We start from the raw sequence: 20,733 nt of genomic DNA on the forward strand, positions 1-20,733 counted from the left end.
GATTTGATTTTTTTAAGTTTGATTTTAATTTAAAATGTTAAAATAGTTTAGTATTTAATTTGATTAACTAATAAAAATAATGTGTTAAATCAATTAAATATTACATTTAAATAATAAATGTAAAATTACAATTTGTTAATCAAATTAACAAAATTAATGTTATTTCAATTTTTAAAAAAAATTGAAGCAGTTACGTTTACTTCCAATCTTTATGTTTTAATGATTTAAATTATCATATTGTTGATGAACCGAATGAATTAATTAATAAACTATAATTGCTAATGAGAAAATAAATGTTATTAAAAATAAACATAAAAAACTACAAAGCTCAATCAAACTTGATATCAGAGCTGATTGATATCCATTTCTGTCCAGTAGGTGGCGGTGCTGCTTTATAAGCGAGACCGCGCATGCGCAGTACTACGTACGTTCTTGCTGGCTCTCGACAGCTGACACTTGGGAAGCGTTTAATAGCAGCACTGCATGGCAGCCCAGAGAAATCCAGATTTATAACATGAACCCTTGCAGCGCGGTGCATTTCTCTGAGCTCATGAATGCGCAGCCTGGTTAAAACAGGAGGTGAATACACTAAATTGTTGTCACTCGCACTGGCGAAAGTACACAGTTGTGAAATCTGTACGCTAAGGAAGGAGGCGTGGCATGACGCCAGAGTACCATATTGACAGGAAAACTCACCAAATTTGGAGCTGCTTCCTGCACTTTCCGGGTCACCATGCTGCGTGTGTCCCGCATGCTGGAGCGTTTACGCGCGTGTACCGAAGCCTCCGCGCGTAACCGACACTGGACCAAAATCGCCGAGCTGTCAGTGAAGTTCTCGAGTACTAAAACTGCTCCGCGCTTCCGAAGAATGGATTATCAGGTAAAGCATGCATCCACATGTTACGCGATTGTATGAAATTATTAATAATGACTGTTGAGTTTTTGCACTTTTATTTGGACTGGTTTTATTTTTGGGCTCGGTTGAAATTACGCCTTAAATCCATCCAGCGTACGCGGATGATTCATCTGTGACGATCGTTACATCAGCCGTTAGAGTTTAAAATCAAAGAGCGGCAAATTTTTTTCCGCGTAATGTGCGCACGTGAGATCAAGTGTATTCCACACCGAGTCCAACAGATATTCCAATAGCAAGCATTTACGCATGACTTAATTCTGTTCGCACTTATTTATGATATACTACGTATTTGTTTGCTTCTGTTCACGTTCCCAGTAACTTCGTTACAAGCAACTGTTACAAGTTGTTACCAATAACAAATGAATAGAACGTTGTCACTGTTTGGATGATAGCAAAGACGTAAAACATGTAACTTAGTTCTAGTATGTATTGTATAATTGTGTAAATAAGTCAAAATTTGATTATTTACTAGTAATTATGAACTATTAACATAAAATAGATGCTAGTTATTATACTTTATTAAAGGACATGTGCTCAGTCAGCATAATTGAGGATTAAATATATGAGTGTAGAAGGGAAGATCTCCATTTCATTCATTAAGCTTATTGTATCATTATGTTTATGTTTAATATCATTATGTGTAATATATTTATTAGAGAATTAAATTACATTTAATTAAGTAGAGGTAAAATCTGACTAATTGTTAATAGAAATTGGATAAATTGGTGTAATCATTTGCATTTACATTAAATAGACAGTTCATTAAAACAATTAATGCTTTGCATATTTTATGTTATGTAAAAATGTAGAATAGTAGTAGAATCGAAGTTATCTTAATGAAAGTGTTTTAATATTCACATTTATTAAACTGTTCACAATTTTTATTTTACTTTTTTCTGAGATTTCCCTTGAATTTTTATGGTGTCAGGACTAAATTAACCTCATCTTACTTTGCTAGTCAAGCATGTTCTGTTTCGTTAATAAGTGCAATATATTTTGCCAGTTGCTTCATCTATGATTCGTCTGATCACTTCCACAAACCAACCAAAACATTCAGAAATAAGGCATATTTAGTTTCATTTGCAAGTTGTAATATGATTTTTCTACATGAACCAGATATTCTGGTTAAACATTAACTAAATATTATGAAAGAGTATATAAGAGTTTAGAGCTTTACATGGACATTTTATCTGAATATCAGCTCAGAATTACTTCCAGCACTCAGGATTCGATGTGTCATGAGCTTCAGAGCTATTGTTTGAGATGGCATGAAGTCTTGAGATGTTATAGCATTATGAATGTCTTCCAGGATGCGGTTTGCACGCTCAACACCCTCCAGACGAACGCCAGCGCACTGGAGCAGGTGAAGAGAGAGAGAGGACATCCTCAGCTCCAGCTGCAGGCCATGAGAGGCTTCCTCCAGCGGGCAGGACTCAAGGTATCAGCTTCACAACACTGAAATAATCATGATGGGGTGGACGGCATGACCAAAATCATAATGTCACTTTATGAGTGATTTTATATCACAGAAACTGTACAAACAACCGATAGACCACTATTTATTTAGATAAATCTGCTATTTTCAAAATCAGTCACAGCCAGTATATATTCATCCTTGGCCGTTTAAGAGATCTGTGAGTGGATAATATACAATTTCTGTATTGGAAAAAAAGTGTTTTAATGAATTAAGTCACTATTTTGTAAAAATTGACATTTTTTAATTTCAGTGTCATTAAATTTTAACTTTATGGACAAAAAAACATAAGTGAGTTCTGTATAAGTGAAAATTAGTTATTTTTCTAGGAGTGGAACGGTTCAGCTTACTCAAGGTTCGGTTTGTATCATGGTTTCAGATTCACTGTTTCAGGATGGTTTGGTATGTGCTATGTTTATGGAAAAACTGTACTGTCAAATAAAAACAAAGGCAATAAGAATAATCTTTACATACGCATCAGAAAAACACGCTCTTTTTTTCTTTAACTTTAAATCAGTGTAAACTTTTTCTGTTTTAGATCAATAAATATAATTTTTTTTTGCATTTGTTAAATGTCAGAAATGAGCAAGGGGGAATTTTTATCTATTTTTCTTATCACTTTCATCAAAGTCAAAAATATACATGCACTAAGTTTATTGAAAACTCCAGATGATTCCATTCTGAGCTTATGAAGCTTTTGATCGTTAATGGATTCCATTTGAGTTAATTGGTGGCAGACCTGTGGATGCATATAAAGGCAGACCTCAAACACAGAGCCTCTTTTTTTGATATTATGGGAAAATCAAGTTAAATCAACCAAGACATCAAGAAAAATAATTGTGGACCTCCACAAGAGTGGCTTATCCTTAGGTGCAATTTCCAGATGCCTGAAGGTCCCACGTTCATCCGTTTAGACAATAATAAGCAAGTATAAAAAAACATGGCAATGTACAACCATTACACTCAAGAAGGAGACCGATTCTGAGTCCCAGAGAGGAACGTTTTTTTGGTGCGAAATGTGCGAATCAACCCCAGGACAACAGCAAAAGACCTTGTGAAGATGCTGGCTGAAACTGCTAAGACCATGTTGAGTCCTGTACCACCATGAGCTGAAAGGTAACTCTGGGAGGAGAAAGCCATTACTTCAAAACCACCATAAAAATTGCCAGACTACAGTTTGCAACTCCACATGGGGACAAAAATCTGAAAAGGCGAGAGTGAGCAAGAAGGCCTACAAACCTGAACCAGTTCTGTCAAGAGGAGTGGGCCAAAATTCCAGCAAAATATTGTAGAAAGCTTGTGGAAGGATACCCAAAACATTTGGCTCAAGTTAAACCATTTCGGGGCGATTTTACCAGATACTAAAGAAGAGTAATGTAAGAAGAGTAAGAAGAGATGTATACTTTTGACTTTGATGAAAGTTATAAAAAATATGTACAAATTCATACACAAAAAACTCGCTCAATTGTGACATTTAACAAAATTTGGAAGGGCTACTTTTATTTTGACACTGGTTTTACTCAAATGAAATGGTAAAATGCTTGTGAAGTGACTCAGAACAGTTCTGGTGATGTTGTTTATGTATTTATGTCCTCATTGAGATGGCAAATGCTGAAATCACTGCAAGCGTCATGCGCTTCAGTATATGTAGTAAACTAACCCGCACGTCTCTGCCATTCATTCATTCACATAGAGATGCGCAGAACATGCAGGATTCATATTTCAACCAACTTTTGCGGCTTAACATTTACAGATAATGGTCCATATGGAGATTTGATTTGATTAATTTATGCTAACTTTGACAAATTCCATTACTGTCCATATTAAGATGTAAGTTTCATTTTCATGACAGGATTTTGAGATTCAGTCTGCATTTTCTGCTTCGCAGCAATCATAGCACTGTATGCGTCAAGAACTGGGTTGACCGGGCACTCGGTACCACCGGTACTTAAAGAAACCTGATACCGTGACATTTTCATTGTTTTAGTACCAACTTGATAACAAAGTACCGGGTCTTTAGACAACACTAGATGTAATGACAGAATATTCCAGCATATGGCATTTGCATTGAACAGAGAGTCAATGGTTTGTCCATGTTTTTTTTTTAAGTTATTATAATGTCTGGGAAACCAGAATCAGAATCAGAATCAGAATCAGAAAGAGCTTTATTGCCAAGTATGTTTGCGCATACAAGGAATTTGTTTTAGTGACATAAGCTTCCAGTACACAGAGACACCAACACACAGACAAAAAAAAAAAAAAAAAAAAGGTAGTCAAATAAATAAGTGTATAAACAATTGTGCTATAAATGATAATGGAATAGGATTGAAAAAGATGCAGGGATGTACTAGGATGGAGGGGTAACAAATAAATATAAGGATGTTGCACTTTTGTTTGCATAAGCATAAGTGGGGAACATTTAACTGTTCATGAGGTAGATTGCCTGGGGGAAGAAACTGTTTTTGTGCCTTGCTGTTCTGGTATTTGCGGCTCTGAGACGCCGGCCAGATGGCAAAAGTTCAAAAATGGGGTGACTTGGATGTGAGGGATCCAGAGTGATTTTATGAGCCCTTTTCCTCACTCTGGATGTATACAGTTCTTGAAGGGTGGGCAGGGGAGCACCAATAATCCTTTCAGCAGTCCGAACAGTTCTCTGTAGTCTTCTGATGTCTGATTTTGTTGCTGAGCCAAACCAGACAGTTATTGAAGTACACAGTACAGACTCAATGACGGCTGAGTAGAACTGTTTCAGCAGCTCCTGTGGCAAGTTAAACTTCCTCAGCTGGCGAAGGAAATACAACCTTTGTTGGGCCTTTTTTACAATGGAGTCAATGTGATTGTCCCACTTCAGGTCCTGAGAGATGGTGGTTCCCAGGAATCTGAATGACTCCACTGCAGTCACAGGGCTGTTCATGATGGTGAGTGGGGAAAGTGCAGGGGGGTTTCTCCTGAAGTCCACGATCATCTCCACTGTTTTGAGCGTGTTCAGCTCCAGGTTGTTAAGACTGCACCAGACAGCCAGCTGCTCAACCTCTTGTCTGTAAGCAGACTCATCACCGTCCTGAATGAGGCCGATGACTGTTGTGTCATCTGCAAACTTCAGGAGCTTGACAGAGGGGTCTTTAGAGGTGCAGTCGTTGGTGTACAGGGAGAAGAGCAGAGGGGAGAGAACACATCCCTGAGGGGCACCAGTGTTGGTGGAGCAGCTGTTTGATGTGAATTTCCCCAGTCTCACTAACTGTTGCCTATCTGTCAGAAAGCTGGTGATCCACTGACAGATAGAGCTAGGAACAGAGAGCTGGGTCAGTTTGGTCTGGAGGGTTGTTGGGATGATGGTGTTGAAAGCCGAACTAAAGTCCACAAACAGGATCCTCACATAAGTCCCTGTTTTGTCCAGATGTTGCAGGATGAAGTGCAATCCTATGTTGATTGCATCATCCACGGACCTGTTTGCTCGGTAAGCAAACTGCAGGGGGTCCAGTAAGGGTCCAGTGATGTCCTTCAGATAACCCAGAACCAGTTTTTCAAACGACTTCATGACGACAGACGTTAGAGCCACAGGTCTGTAGTCGTTAAGTCCTGTTATCTTGGGTTTCTTTGGGATGGGGATGATGGTGGAGCGTTTGAAGCAGGAAGGTACTTCACACAACTCCAGGGATCTGTTGAAGATCTGTGAAAAGATGGGGGCCAGCTGGTCAGCACAGATTTTCAGACAGGCTGGTGTAACACCATCTGGGCCTGGTGCTTTTCTTCTTTTGTTCTTCTTGAAGACCTGGCGCACATCATCTTCACAGATTTGAAGAGCAGTAGGTGTGGAACGGGGGATTGCAGGAGGTGTTAATGGTTGTGCAGGGAGATGGTCGGAATGGGTGTTGGGGGTTTCAAATCTGCAATAAAACTCATTCAGGTCGTTAGCAAGCCGTTGATTAGCCTCAGTGCAAGGGGATGGTGTCTTGTAGTTTGTGATGGCCCTCAGTCCTCTCCAAACTGAAGTTGAGTCGTTGGAAGAAAACTGGTCTTCCAACTTTTTAGCGTAGTTCTTTTTAGCCGCTCTGATCTCTTTGTTCAGTGTGTTCCTGGCCTGATTGTACAAGACCCTGTCCCCATTTCTGTAGGCATCCTCTTTGGCCTGACGAAGATGTCTGAGTTTTACTGTAAACCATGGCTTATCGTTGTTGAATGTTAAATAAGTCCTGGTAGGAATGCATATATCCTCACAGAAACTAATATAGGATGTTACAGTCTCTGTGAGTTCAGAATGCACATCCATCAACAGAAACAACATTAGCCGAACCCGGTCTGTTTTATGTGTTATTTATTGAAAACCATATTACAGATGCTTGTCAAATTATGTTGAACCGTGGTCCTAGCGCGTTCCGAACCATGTGTGGAGAACCATAAAGTTCAATTTTTTTTGCGAACCATTCCATCCCCATTTCTTTCTCATTTTGATTTGTTGAAAAAAAAATGATGTAAATTACTGTATTTAAATGTTTTTGTAATTAACTATTCAAACTGAGCTACTTTTACATTTCTTGTTTTAGTCTTTGTATATTTTTGTATATTAAATAATAATGTGGTAATGCCTAAACTTGGACAAATCCAGATAATTAAATACTGTATAAATGAAAAGGACTTAATTTTGTTTAAATATTTCCTCTTTATTTTTTATTTATGTATTTTTTTTTTTTTTTTTGCACTTCGGCAGGCACAAAACAAAAGATATGATTCTTAGCAAGTGAACGGTGAGCCTAACCGCTTTACATTATTTAACAAATTAATTAAAAACAAAAGATTCAAAATATTACAAATTATTAAAACTGTATAGCAAAATTTGAAAACACATTTTTATTGCCATCGTAAATACTAAACATATGCTTAACTGTTATCGCACATCAGCATCATCATCACTTTGTGAAAACAAGTTGTTCCTTGTCTCAACGTGTTATTTTGTTAAATAATCATTCAAAATGTGCTGATGTGTCCTGTCTGATGTGTCCTCAGGCAGAAGAACTTGATCGTCTTAATATTATTCATGTGACTGGAACAAAAGGAAAGGTAAGCCAGTTCACAGAGCAATTAAACACTGAATCAGGTTATAAAAGTTGAACGAAATGCCGAATTAATATATTTATTTATTTATTTATTTTTAGGGTTCTACGTGTGCCTTTACAGAACAGATTTTGAGAAAGTATGGCTTCCGGACTGGATTCTACAGGTATTACAACCAGTCAAAATAATTCAGTATTTGAAGATGAATGAGTTTACAGTTATTCTGTAGTGATTGTGGGAGCAGCAGGGTTTTTAAATCAGTGTAAGTGTCGGACAACTCCATCGTTTATTCATGCATGCACATGCATGCAAGTTCATGCTGAACTTTCAATAAACCAGCTCTCTGAATAACAAGGAAAGCTGTGTCACTTCAGTATTACCATGCAAATGATGTAATCAGTCTGTCCTAGGTTTTATTGAACTTTAGCTCAAGCTTAATGATTTATATAATCATTGACCATTGTTCACAGAAGACCTTTTGGGGCTTAAACAAACACTGTAGTAAAGTCATTACATTTTCTGTGTTATCTTTTTGAGTAGCTTGATTTATTTTTTGTTTGTTTTCTGTATCCTCTTTTTAGTTCACCTCATTTGGTGCAAGTGAGAGAGCGAATCCGAATCAACGGGCAGCCAATAGGAAAAGAGCTGTTCACCAAATACTTCTGGCAGGTGTATTGTCGACTGGAGGAGACGAAGGTGAGATGGATGGTATTTTTAAGTCAATATGCAATGTAGGGATTCTATGACATTCACTAGTCAAACATCTTCCCAAGTTGTTTTTATACCAGTCCATTTATGAAAACGAAATGGCTCCGTCATGAATCATGATGTTATGACACATTCCTGAACATGTAACATATGATGACGGTGTGAAATATGCTGATATGTGGAGCTTAGCCAAACACAATAGTGATTGTGATATGGATATATTAATGTTTGCATGTATTAATAATTGCATTTATAGATTTATGAATGCTTTTGGATGCATGAAACCTTCAGAAAAAAAAAAAAAAGTAATTCCTTTATTCGCTGCTGTGGGTGAATATGTTCCTGTCCAAGCTTTTCACTTCTGAGGAAGGTTTACTTCTGCATTTGTGAACTTAGTGGTAGCTTTAAACAATGATCTGGTTTGTTTCTCTATGTCTTGAGCTCCAAGGCTTTAATTCCCATGAAAGAAGTGCATGTTTCACACTGGCTGCTCAACCGCGTTTGCATCTGTTCAATGTTAATTGTGTTAAGTGTAAATGTGAGGCATCTGGCCATGTAACTGGATAATCGCAACAGCATGCCAATCATGTGAGGAAGGAGACCGTGGCTTTTGTTCAAATGTCTCTTTGAACATCTGCATCCATGTATCCTTCATTAATGGCGTGATACGAGTAATAATCAAAGACAAACTTTTGATTTTGTGTTCAACCTTTCAGGATGCCCATGGCGGCAGCATGCCTGCTTATTTTCGCTTTCTCACCATCTTGGCCTTTAATGTCTTTCTGCAGGAGAAGGTGAGCAACATTGCTGATCTACTTTACATGAATATTAATTTTATTTCAACAATTGAGCCTGTAATGAAACCCACATGTGTTTGAGATCACAGATCAAGCATTTGATAGTGATCTACTGCTGTTTTGTTTAGAACTTTATCTTATCGGCAATGTCAAAGTTTAATAATTTTGTCTGAAGATCATTGAAGCTTGTCTTTTATTATAAACCTTGACCAAAACTTGCTCTGTCTATGTCTGCCTCTGTGCAGGTTGATTTGGCAGTCATTGAGGTTGGGATCGGTGGAGCTTATGACTGCACCAATATTATCAGGTATCACAGCTCTATTCAAATGAGAGATTTTACTGTCTCCCTCTCATCTGCTTCAGTGTAGTGTGTCTAATACTCTCTTTGTCCCACATTATTCTAGTGTGACATCCATTAAACAGTGTTCGTCTGGCTTATCATAACTCAAGCGTGACATTCCTCTCATATCAACCAATCACTGATCAGCATTCTTTTCATGAGTTTAGCAATAAACCAAGCAATGGTCATGAAAATCAAGAAATCACTCTGCATTTATATGATCTTATTCTCAGTAAGAGCCAATAATAACAACTTTACTCAAAAACACATTCTTTTTAAGTACACACAATTTCCTTTCAAGTAGTTCATGCAAAAACAAATCCAGTTCATTCACCCTCAGGCCATCCAAGATGTAGATGAGTTTGCTTGTTCAGTGGAACAGATTCTGGGAAATGTAACATTACATCACTTGCTCACCAGTGGATCTCTGCAGTGAATGTGTACAAACTCATCTACATCTTGGATGACCTGAGGGTGAAGGCATTTTCAGCAAATCTTAATTTTGAAGTGAACTATTCCTTCAGAAATTCACGACAAAGTTGCATAAACACTGATTTTCCATGTGCATTCTTCCATTTAACCTACAAATCCTGTATCAAAATGGGAAAGGTTGTCAAAGGATGAAGTGACATGGTTAATGGTGATGTGTGTAACATCTATGATTTTTTAAGATCACAACTATTCAGAAGGACGTTTGTGTTGAAACAATCATTATTTTGCGATTGTATTTGGTGCTGCTCATGATACACTCCACAGAAATGACACACTCCACTTGAAAAATGATTGACGATTAATTTATTTCAATGTTGTTGCTTTTTTTAGGCATCCCTGGGTGTGTGGCATCTCCTCTTTGGGTATAGATCACACCAGCATACTGGGAGACACCATTGAGAAAATTGCTTGGCAGAAAGGAGGGATTTTCAAGGTGAATATTTTTGGCTGTTGTGTGAAATTTTGCGTGTTGGAAGTTTTTCACTGAATGTGTTTATTGCAGCGAGGAGTTCCTGCATTCACAGTCAAACAACCTGACGGGCCGATGAAGGTGCTTCAAGAGAGGGCAGAAGAAATTGGGGTGAGAATAATGAATTTACTACAGATTCAATTCAGAATGCAGCTAATTTGCTCACATTGCTCTGCGTTTCCCTCTCAGTGTTCGTTATCAGTGTGTCCTGATCTGGAGGAGTATGAGAGCGAGGGTTTGCTCAGCTTGGGTCTAGCTGGCCACCATCAGCGCAGTAATGCTTCTCTGGCTCTACAGCTCTCACACACCTGGCTGCAGAGACACTTCCTCACAGGTGTGTGTTTCTGACGGTCTGTGGGTTAGTTCACATATCTGTTTTTGTTTTTAATCAGCTGTTTGTTCCTCAGATCCTGCGTCATCTCCAGTAGAGTTCAGCGGTGTGAGTTCAGCTCCAGTGTTCAAGCCTAGTCCTACAATGATCAAAGGTCTAGAAACTACACACTATACAGCCCAATTAAAAGCTCTGTTCTGAAACCTAGTGAACTGCCTTGATGCATGCTGACTACATAGGTAGCTACCTTCTGAGACAACATTTTAACCCTTATGGAACTTTTTTTGATTGATTTAGTATAGCCTATATAGGCAGCAACAAGCAAGAAACAGGGATGTGATTTATGTGGTTATATAAGTCTACATATAAAGGACTTTAAGGCCTCCCAATGGATTTGGTTAATTGTTCTCTATATTCTCAATGCAAGGCATTCTGGTATTGCCTTTTTACTATGAAGGATACATTTGATGCTGCCTTAAAATTAGCCTTTTAGAAGACAGCATAGTTATTCCGGTCACTTTTATACAAAGTGACTTTAAGTACACTTATTTTGAGGTTATTACCCATGAAGAAATCTTATGAGAGTCGTAGTGATTTAGTAATTGCAGCTTTTGTATGTGTACATATGTTTTCACAGGTCTTGCAGAGACTGAGTGGCCTGGGCGCAATCAAACGCTAAAACACGGTCCTGTGACGTATTTCCTGGATGGAGCTCATACTACTCGAAGCATGCTGGCTTGTGTCCGCTGGTTCAATGAAGTCACACCACAACATGAGAAAAATACTGGGTGAGAAGACCTTAGTCTTTTATTTGTATTCAGAGCCAGGAACACAGACAGTAGAGCATGGCCTTTACCGTTCATTATCAACGCCAGGTCATCGGTTTAATTCCCAGGGAATTTGTGAACTGATAAAATGTATAGTCGCTTTGGATGAAAGCATCTGCTGAATGCATAAATGTAAATATGGACAGGAGCAGACAGTTGTTAATTTTTGTTGGTGTTTAATGCTTTGTGTTTGTAGGGGTACGGTGCTGAGGGTCCTCTTATTCAACGCTACAGGAGAGAGAGACTGTGCCGCTATGCTCAAACTGCTCATAGTGAGTTATCAGTTCACACCTTTTTAATCATATTAATCTGCACTAAATTAACCAGACTCATGGTTGTTTGTATTATTTGTATTATAATGATTGCTTTTTCTTTTAGCCCTGTCACTTTGACTTTGCTGTGTTCTGTCCAAACATCACAGAGGCCATAGCGACCTGTAATGCAGGTAAGAGATCCTTCCAGTCATCGTCCTGTGTAAGAGATCCAGAGGCAGATGATGATATGAGATCTAGTCAATCAATAAGAGGCGATGATAGATGTTTTAAGTGGTTCAGAACCAAAGTCTTTGTTAGAAACTGTAAAGAGTGCTAACTACACAACACATGTTGCATGAACTTTTATTTTGATTAGAATGCTGCATTACAAAGTAGGTTTTTTTTTTATTTTTTTTTTGCAATGTAGAAAGTTTAGTGATATTTTGCTAATTTACTGTATCTTTGTTCTTGTGGCTCAGTGGTAGAGCATAGCCCAAAAGTTTGTGGGTTTAATTCCCAGGGAGCATAAAAACTGATTAAAAAAAAATAAATAAAATAAAAACATTTATAGCTTTGGATAAAAGCATCTGCCAAATGCATAAATGTAATGTAAATGTAATCTTTCAGACCAACAGAACTTTAATGTTTCCGTGGAAAACATGCTCACGCGTTGCTTGGACAACCAGCAGAGCTGGCGCATTCTGAATGGGCAGGAGGAGAAGCCAGAGGCGGAGCTTCTGATCGGAGGAGGTTTGCCATTGGTGGCAGAAAGACACAGCGACACACTGGTGTTTCCCTGCATCCTCAGCGCCCTGCAGTGGATCAGTCAGGGAAGAGACTCTGTTCTGTCCGACCCAAATAAATGTGTCATACCCCTTAAACCTAGCATAAACGCGAAAGCTGCTCCACTTCGAGAGGCTGTAAGCATACACGTCCTCATCACAGGTAGTTTACACCTGGTGGGAGGGGCTTTAAAACACTTGGACCCTGCTTTAAACTCTTAACGGACATATGCATGTGTCTGCAGTGTCAGACCGCCTGCCAAACACAGCAAGAGCACCACCCAGTGCCTGAACCCTCTGTTTCGGTACTTAAAAGGAGTAGTTGAATGAAGTAAAAAAAAAAAAAGATTTGCTGAAAATGTACTCATCCTCAGGTCATCCAAGGTGTAGAGGAGTTTGTTTCTTTATCAGATTTGGAGAAATTTAGCATTGCATCACTTGCTCACCGATGGATCCTCTGGAGTGAATGGGTGACGTCAGAATGAGAGTCCAAAGAGCTGATAAAAACATCACAAAAATCCACAAGTAATCCACAAAACTCCAGTCCATCAGTTAATGTTTTGTGATGTGAAAAGCTGTGTGTTTGTAAGAAACAAATCCATCACTTTTTACTTTAAACCATTGCTTTCAGCTAAAATATCCATAATCCATAACACTTCCTCCTTTGGAAAAGTCCATGCCTTTCCTCTCGCATCAAAATGCAACCACATAATTATTTATAAAACTTTTGGCTTGTAAACGATGCTTGATCTGTGCATATTTCTCTCCTGATTCAGACAAGATTACTTTTTCCACTGGAGAAAGCTATAATATTTTTAGCCATACAGGTTTCAAGGAAAAATGTCTTGATGGATTTATTTATAATAATGGATTTGTTTTACTTCACAAGAAGTTAACTGACGAACTGGAGTGGTGTAGATTATTGTGATGTTTTTATCAGCTGACGGCACCCATTCACTGCAGAGGATCCATTGGTGAGCAAGTGATGTAATGATACATTTCTCCAAATCTTTTTTTGATGAAGAAACAAACTCATCTACCATCTTTGATGACGTGAGGGTGAGAAAACTGTCAACAAATGTACATTTTTGGGTGAACTACTCCTTTAACAGTTCAGTATTAGAAGGTTTTCTGCAAATCATGTTTGAAATATATTGTTCTAGAATCCATGCATTCTGTATCCTGAAAAGCATTGGACTAGTTCATCCGTTTATGTAAAAAGCACATAAATCTGAATCTACTTGAGCTGTTTACGAATACTATAATGGGTTACTTTAATTTGAAGTACTTGCATTCAGTTCATTTTCTGTGTAAGCTTATTTGTTTTACACTACAATTTTGACGTTTTTAACTGGATTTTTCCATTCATGAAGTATAAAGTCAGGTTGCCTGTTCATCAGTGTTTGTGTTTTTGTATTGCACTGAAATAATTGGGCCATATATAAAACACCGTTCTCTAATAGTTTAATGTGTCATTTCTCACACATGCACGGGAAAGTTTACATTCATAAGTGGATGCAAAACAATGTTCAAAGCATGTCAACATTGCGGTGCCCACATCCGTTCATAGTGAATCCAAATGTGTTAAATGTTTGTGTGTGTGTGTGTGTATATACATTACAGAACTGGAGATGTATACAAATGGACTGTCAAATATGACTTAATTTTTTGTAGCATTTTATGTATTGTAGTATTTTCAAATACAACTTTGCATTTTTGAATATGGTAACTTGGTTTTGGGATAATTTGTTATAAATGAAAGACTGGATAATTAATATAGCAATAATGTGACTAGAAATGTATTTTGACCAATAAATATTATACCAATCTTGTCTTAAAGTGTAAAAGGGTGCTATTAAAAGTCTTCGAGTGCTGTGTATAACAGATGGAAAGTAAATAAAAAGAAAAATTGAATTTTCTGTCTGTATTATATAATACTTTTAATATTTATTATATATAAATTCTAATTTCCAGTTTGGTTAATGACATAATTTATGTGGCATTAATTAATAATTAGTAATAGATTAAGTATGGCGTTGATGTGCAAAAATCGTTTTGAACCAATAGATTCGATCTACAGAACAATAAAAATGTTTTAAACTACCTTTTGACTGTAGAATAGCTTTGTGTAGTAACCGCTGATCTTCCGGGCTGCAGGTGGCGCTAGAGTGTTTTCTTGCCGAGGTTGAGTCCGTCCTGCGGACCGCAGAGGAACAGCAAGGATGCAGCTCGACAAACCCGTAAGGTTAATATTCTCTCTTTTATCAGTAATTGAAAGTGTTAAAAACTCGATTTTGCTTCTCTTTAACACATCTAAGAGTCTTGTCGTTATAATGAGTTCAAAGGAAGAACGTCAGAAGGTAAACGGAGCTTTTCGTCGTGTTTTAAACAGTTATGCCTGTAATGTGTGTTCAGGCCGGACAGAGAGGCCGCCATCATGTCTAAATACTATGATGGGGTCGAGTTTCCCTTCTGTGATGAGTTCTCTAAATATGAGAAGCTGGGAAAGATCGGCCAGGGCACATTTGGGTGAGTATTTGGTGTTTTGGTAAACTCACATTTAACCTTGATGTTTATTATTGCTGTAATCCCCTGGCAGGAAAACAGTGGTTGATGTGATTTTCATAGTTCACCCAAAAATGTAAATAAGCTGAAAATGTACTCTCGGGTCATCCAAGATGTAGATAGGCTATGTTTCATGATTTAGAGAAATTTACTATAACCACAATTTATAAGAGACATGACACTTCCTCAATCCTCACATGGGCTAGTTTCATATCTCCGCCATCTTGGATTTCCGGTCTTGCGAGTGTGTGCGTAGATATTTCCGGTTGTGCTAAACGTCAGTGCTGAGAACCGGGGAAATCCAAATATTACCTTCTATATGTTTACATGATTTATAATATCAATTCAAATGCAAATAACATATACACTGATATTATTACTATACTGTAAATGTTAACTGAGCCAGTGGATTTGAAACTTGTGTATGTTTGGATCTGGTGAATGAATTTAATACACTTGAAATGAAAGTTGAACTCGTGTGTATACACAGCTACATAATGTATTTTTATCTTATCAATTATGTAAATGTACAAATTACTTATTTCTCGAAAATGTTTGTATTACATTGATTTTTTAAAATGAAATATTTACCTCGTGAGACATGGGCTGCGATTTATCTTCATAAGTATCCATTTCTCAATTTTACACACATCTGGTTGTTTCATCATTATTTTCACAACATATTTTATTATTTTACACAATTAACTAATACATGACTAATTTAAATATCTGTTTTATCTGATAATTAATGCAAAAAAATAACAATATACCTGCGCTGCTCGGATAATGATTTATGCTGCAGATCTTTCACAAAACAAATAAACATTGATAAAAACACACAAGAATGCAAACAGCGATCATTTAATTAATGCAAACCTACCATAATTACATTGTTTAATTGTACAGTTACAGTTATAAATTATGTTATCAAATAAAGTTAATAAAACATGCTTTATCAGAAATCTCTGTGCATCTCGTTTGACAGTCAGAAACCTTGATCTTACAAAACATTAAGAACAAAATCAGCTCTCCGAAAATGTAAAGTATTGCATATTTGAGTGGTTTGTGTAATCTCTGCGTTGTATCTTGATGAATTTCCACACAAAAGTAAGCAAAAGGACTTTGGTATAACATCACTTGCTCACAAATGGATCGTCTTCAGTGAATGGGTGCAGTCAGAATGAGAGTCCAAACAGCTGATAAAGACATTGCAGTAATCCACACCACTCCAGTCCATCAATGAATGTCTTGAAGTAAAAAAAAAACTTTGTAAAAAAAAAAAGAAAAAAGGAAAGAAACATATCAACATGTTTTTAACTTCAGACCGATTCCTCTATACATAATATTGTTTTCTCCAGAAAAAAAATGAATAAAAAAAGGACTCAAACAGCAGAGAAATATGCACAGATCAAAAACTATTTATCTGAAAAACGTAAAAATATTTAGTTATTATAGATTGTGACTATTTAAAGGTAAAATTGTTTTAATATACATTTATTTCCTATAAACATGTTGCTTTTCACTAGACATTAACTGATGGACTGGAGTGGTGTGGATTAATTGTTGATTATTTTGATGTTTTTTTTATCAGCTGTTTAGACTCTCATTATGACGGCACCCATTCACTGCAGAGGGTCCATTGGAGAACAAGGGATGTGATGCTAAATTTATCCAAATCTGTTCTGATGAAGAAAAAAACTCTTGGACTGTCTGAGGGTGAGTACATCTTAAGCAAGTTGTCATTTGAGGTGAACTGTTCCTTTAAAGGGTTAGTTCACCCTAAAATCTAAATGATTTCATTAATAACTCACCCTCATGTCGTACCAAACCTGTGAGACCTCCATTTATCTTCAGAACACAGTGTAAGATATTTTAGATTTAGTCCGAGAGCTCTCAGTCCCTCCATTGAAGCTGTGTGTACGGTATACTGTCCATGTATTTCCTACTGGTGGGTAATAAAGTTTACCTTAACCTCATGTCCAGAAAGGTCCATGTGACATCAGAGGGTCAGTTAGAATTTGCTGAAGCATCAAAAATACATTTTGGTCCAAAAATAGCAAAAACTATGACTTTATTCAGCATTATCTTCTCTTCCATGTCTGTTGTGAGAGTTCAAAACAAAGCAGTTTGTGATATCCGGTTTGATGTAACCAGATCTTTTTGAACCTCATGTATATTTTGGTTTAGAAGTAACCAGTGTTTTGGTGATTCAGTGATGTATTCTGTCTGTAGGGAGGTGTTCAAGGCCAAACACAGACAGACGGGGAAGGTGGTGGCTTTAAAAAAAGTACTTATGGAGAATGAGAAAGAAGGGGTGAGAACATAAAGCTTCATCCTACATGGAAATCAAGTTACACGATCATTGGACTCTTGATTAAAAGTACAGATTTGTGTTCTTCCCCTCAGTTTCCCATCACAGCTCTGAGGGAGATCAAGATCCTACAGCTGCTCAAACATGAGAATGTGGTGAACCTCATTGAGATCTGCAGGACAAAAGGTGAAGACCTACACAGTCTTTATTAAGTCTTTCTGTGGTGTATCTGCTGTCATAAGATATACAGCTGCTATTTTGACATGGAAATTTAGCATAAAATCTGGAATTATCAAGGTATACCTGGAAAATTCATTGAAATGAGTTTTAAAAATTATTAACCCTTTTTTTTTTTTTTTTGCTTTACTCTGCTGAAATATTTAATCAGTTTGTCAAGCAGGTGTGATTAATATCAATCTGTCCATCGAAGGTCTTATTGGAGACATTTGTACAATATTAAGTTTAATTATTTCTTATAAATGTTTATTTTTCTCCTCTCTTTCCCTCCAGCCACTCAGTTTAACCGGTACAAGGGCAGCATCTATCTAGTGTTTGATTTCTGTGAGCACGACCTCGCTGGACTGCTGAGCAACGCTAATGTTAAATTCACTCTGGCTGAGATTAAGAAGGTGATGCAGATGCTGCTGAACGGACTTTACTACATACACAGAAACAAGGTGAGACACCGTACAGTTTGCCTAGTAATATTCCAGATTATCTGATGAAAATACGACTAAGAAACAGGCTCAGATTTGTCCCTGTGATGTTTAAAGTATTTTGTGTGTTTGTGTCAGATCCTCCACAGAGACATGAAAGCAGCTAATGTTCTGATCACCAGAGAAGGCGTTCTGAAGCTGGCTGATTTTGGATTGGCCAGGGCGTTTAGTTTGGCTAAGAACAGTCAGGGGAACCGCTACACAAACCGGGTCGTCACACTGTGGTACCGACCACCTGAACTGCTGCTGGGTAAGTGAACCCCAGTTGAAACGCTTGTTATTGGGTATAATGTTTTTTTTTTTTTTTCACTTTGTCTATTTTTGTTTTTAGGTGAGCGAGACTATGGGCCTCCCATAGATCTGTGGGGTGGAGGGTGTATCATGGCAGAGATGTGGACCAGAAGCCCCATCATGCAGGGCAACACAGAACAGCACCAGCTCACACTCATCAGTCAGCTGTGTGGCTCTATTACTCCTGAGGTAACACACACAAGCACACTTTACACACGGGATCTGCTTTGAGTGATCAGATCACAGATGATGAGACAGATTACTGTTTAGATCCAATGTTCAAATTTTTTCTTAAAGTGACTTCTACTTCTGGGTTTATTTTCATTTTGTGGTAAGAGTTTTTTTTTCCCTATTTGTTTGCAAATATTTACATTTAATAATTTAAATTCAAACATTGCATTACCATGAAAATGCAACATCAAAATCATGTTAAATGTTTTCAGTCATGAATTATAAAAATGCAGGTTTGGATCATGCACTTTCAAGTCTATATTCAAAAATGTGAGTGACAGTTAACAGGTTAACAGATGTTTTTATCTGAAGAAACTTATAAATGAAGACCAAAAATCAACAAAAAGATTCTGTGACAAGTCCCATTTATTCAAGCACACTGCTTGTAACATTTATTTTTTTTAAATAATAGAAAAACAGAATAGAAAGAGAGTAGAAAGTGTTGCTTGTTGGTCAAGTGTTGATGGTAAAAATCCTTCAGAACAGTTTCTTTGAATTAAGTTCAACCGGCAGGAAACAGGACTGTGAAATCGATCTTGTGCCTCTTTGTGATGTTCATTTGCAGAACGCAAGCTTCTGAAAGGCACACAATTGAAGTCATACATCATTGACATAAAATCAGGACAAAAACATAAATATGAATCTTGAATCTCAATCTTTTTTTAACACAAGTACGAAAAGTGTAAATATTAACTTGATTCTGTTGATTTTGTTATATGCAGTTGTTTAACATTAGTGCAAAAAACATAAAAACGTTACTTATTTGTTTGCCTATATTTAGAAAAGGCATTTTCCCCCTTTGAATATTTAACATTGAGTACAAAACGCTAAGTATGTAACTTAAATTATTTTAAATTTTTCAGATGTATTTGTTTACATATTTGACATAAAATTTGTACAAAAAGCTAAGATAAATCTTGAATTGGCTTAATATGTATATATTAACAAAATGATTACAAAAACTTTAATCCATAAAAAAAAAAAATATATATATATATATATATATATATATATATGCGTCTATTTAACTCAAAATGAGTACAAACATTTGCAGAAACATGCATCTAAGTTCGATTCATGGTTGAGTCTAGTTTACTTGTTTTAATTTTTTATCTTTATTCTCAGGTTTGGCCCGGTGTGGATAAGAAGTATGAGCTGTATCAGAAGATGGAGCTTCCTAAAGGTCAGAAGCGTAAGGTGAAGGACAGACTGAAGGCTTATGTGAAAGACCCGTACGCTCTGGACCTCATCGACAGACTGCTGGTTCTGGATCCGGCTCAGAGAATAGACAGTGATGATGCTCTCAACCACGACTTCTTCTGGTCCGACCCCATGCCCTCTGACCTCAAAAACATGCTGTCCACACACAACACCTCCATGTTTGAATTCCTGGCGCCGCCACGCAGAAGAGGACACATGCCTCAGCAGCCAGCCAATCAGAACAGAAACGCTGCCACCACCAGCCAATCAGAGTTCGACAGAGTGTTTTGATTAAAACAGCCAGCTGTGATTGGTCAAGGAGAGAGAGACTCCTGATTGAATAGGAGGAAACTTTAGTGGTCCGATTACAGAATATAAGACCCTTTCAACTTATTGCTACATCACAATATTGTGTTTGCAAATATAGTTCTTGTTTAGTGTTTGCACTAACAGAAGCTTTATCTAAATCACAAAAAATACTGATGAGCCCAGTGATATGAACTGCTTAATCCATACTGTGCTGATCCAGCGACAGCGTGAGTTTATTATGCTGCATTGTGGGACAAAAAAAAGTGTACTTAATGTTTTCAAGCACAGATTCAGTATAGTACATCCTATAAAAAGTCTGCTTTTCACATTGAAAATACTTCTGAAAATGTTAAGTTAGTCTGGGAGAACCAGCAACCATTATTTAAACACCTGATCTTTTCAGATTTTATTTTTATTTTTTTTAAAAGATGTTTTTATTTGTGAGATCGTGTGTTTGGGTTGGATTGAGATATTGGTGTATAAGTTACTTGTAAGTATCATACACCAATAAAAACTCTCACATTTCCCAGCCTTGTTTTGTGATTTTTGGGGTCAATTGTGTAGAAACTTTTGAGTAAAAAGTCAGTTTCAACAAGTATGTCAGTTTCAGTTTCAACAAGTACTTTGTGGTTGAAACTTTATTCTGGATGAAATATCACCCACAAATG

The 20,733-nt window shown here is 37.1% G+C and overlaps 2 protein-coding genes across 8 annotated transcripts; both read left to right on the forward strand.

Moving 5' to 3' along the window:
* The first annotated feature begins 733 nt into the window (after positions 1-733).
* On the forward strand, positions 734-14,356 carry LOC127941444 (folylpolyglutamate synthase, mitochondrial). The gene is made up of 15 exons (XM_052536477.1): positions 734-880; positions 2,226-2,354; positions 7,395-7,448; positions 7,544-7,608; positions 8,024-8,138; positions 8,867-8,944; positions 9,193-9,254; positions 10,110-10,212; positions 10,282-10,359; positions 10,438-10,582; positions 10,656-10,733; positions 11,217-11,367; positions 11,603-11,678; positions 11,785-11,851; positions 12,288-14,356. Exons 1-15 carry the CDS (start codon positions 734-736, stop codon positions 12,662-12,664), a joined length of 1,725 nt encoding a protein of 574 aa, XP_052392437.1. The 3' UTR covers positions 12,665-14,356.
* A 211-nt stretch (positions 14,357-14,567) lies between these two features.
* Positions 14,568-20,590, forward strand: LOC127941445 (cyclin-dependent kinase 9). Of its 7 annotated transcripts, none has more exons than XM_052536483.1 (9): positions 14,653-14,687; positions 14,858-14,971; positions 16,599-16,723; positions 17,240-17,321; positions 17,414-17,504; positions 17,829-17,995; positions 18,113-18,284; positions 18,366-18,514; positions 19,682-20,590. In XM_052536483.1, the coding sequence occupies exons 4-9, from the start codon at positions 17,301-17,303 to the stop codon at positions 20,045-20,047; spliced, it is 966 nt and encodes a 321-aa protein (XP_052392443.1). In that variant the 5' UTR covers positions 14,653-14,687; positions 14,858-14,971; positions 16,599-16,723; positions 17,240-17,300; the 3' UTR covers positions 20,048-20,590. The 7 variants fall into 7 exon arrangements, with proteins under 7 accessions (XP_052392438.1, XP_052392441.1, XP_052392440.1 ...); XM_052536484.1 differs by having other exon boundaries at positions 14,659-14,682; XM_052536478.1 differs by lacking the exon at positions 16,599-16,723 and having other exon boundaries at positions 14,568-14,687.
* The last annotated feature ends 143 nt before the right edge of the window (positions 20,591-20,733 follow it).

The sequence above is a fragment of the Carassius gibelio genome, chromosome A21 (genome assembly GCF_023724105.1).
Source record: "Carassius gibelio isolate Cgi1373 ecotype wild population from Czech Republic chromosome A21, carGib1.2-hapl.c, whole genome shotgun sequence".
NCBI lineage: Eukaryota > Metazoa > Chordata > Actinopteri > Cypriniformes > Cyprinidae > Carassius > Carassius gibelio.

Coding starts and splice junctions, on each gene's coding strand:
- LOC127941444 (XM_052536477.1), top strand. CDS start 734: ATGCTGCGTGTGTCCCGCATGCTGGAGCGTTTACGCGCGTGTACCGAA. Junction 7,449..7,543: donor TGACTGGAACAAAAGGAAAG/GTAAGCCAGTTC, acceptor ATTTATTTTTAG/GGTTCTACGTGTGCCTTTAC. Junction 10,213..10,281: donor AGAAAGGAGGGATTTTCAAG/GTGAATATTTTT, acceptor TGTTTATTGCAG/CGAGGAGTTCCTGCATTCAC.
- LOC127941445 (XM_052536478.1), top strand. CDS start 14,665: ATGCAGCTCGACAAACCCGTAAG. Junction 17,505..17,828: donor TGAGATCTGCAGGACAAAAG/GTGAAGACCTAC, acceptor CTTTCCCTCCAG/CCACTCAGTTTAACCGGTAC. Junction 17,996..18,112: donor ACTACATACACAGAAACAAG/GTGAGACACCGT, acceptor TGTTTGTGTCAG/ATCCTCCACAGAGACATGAA.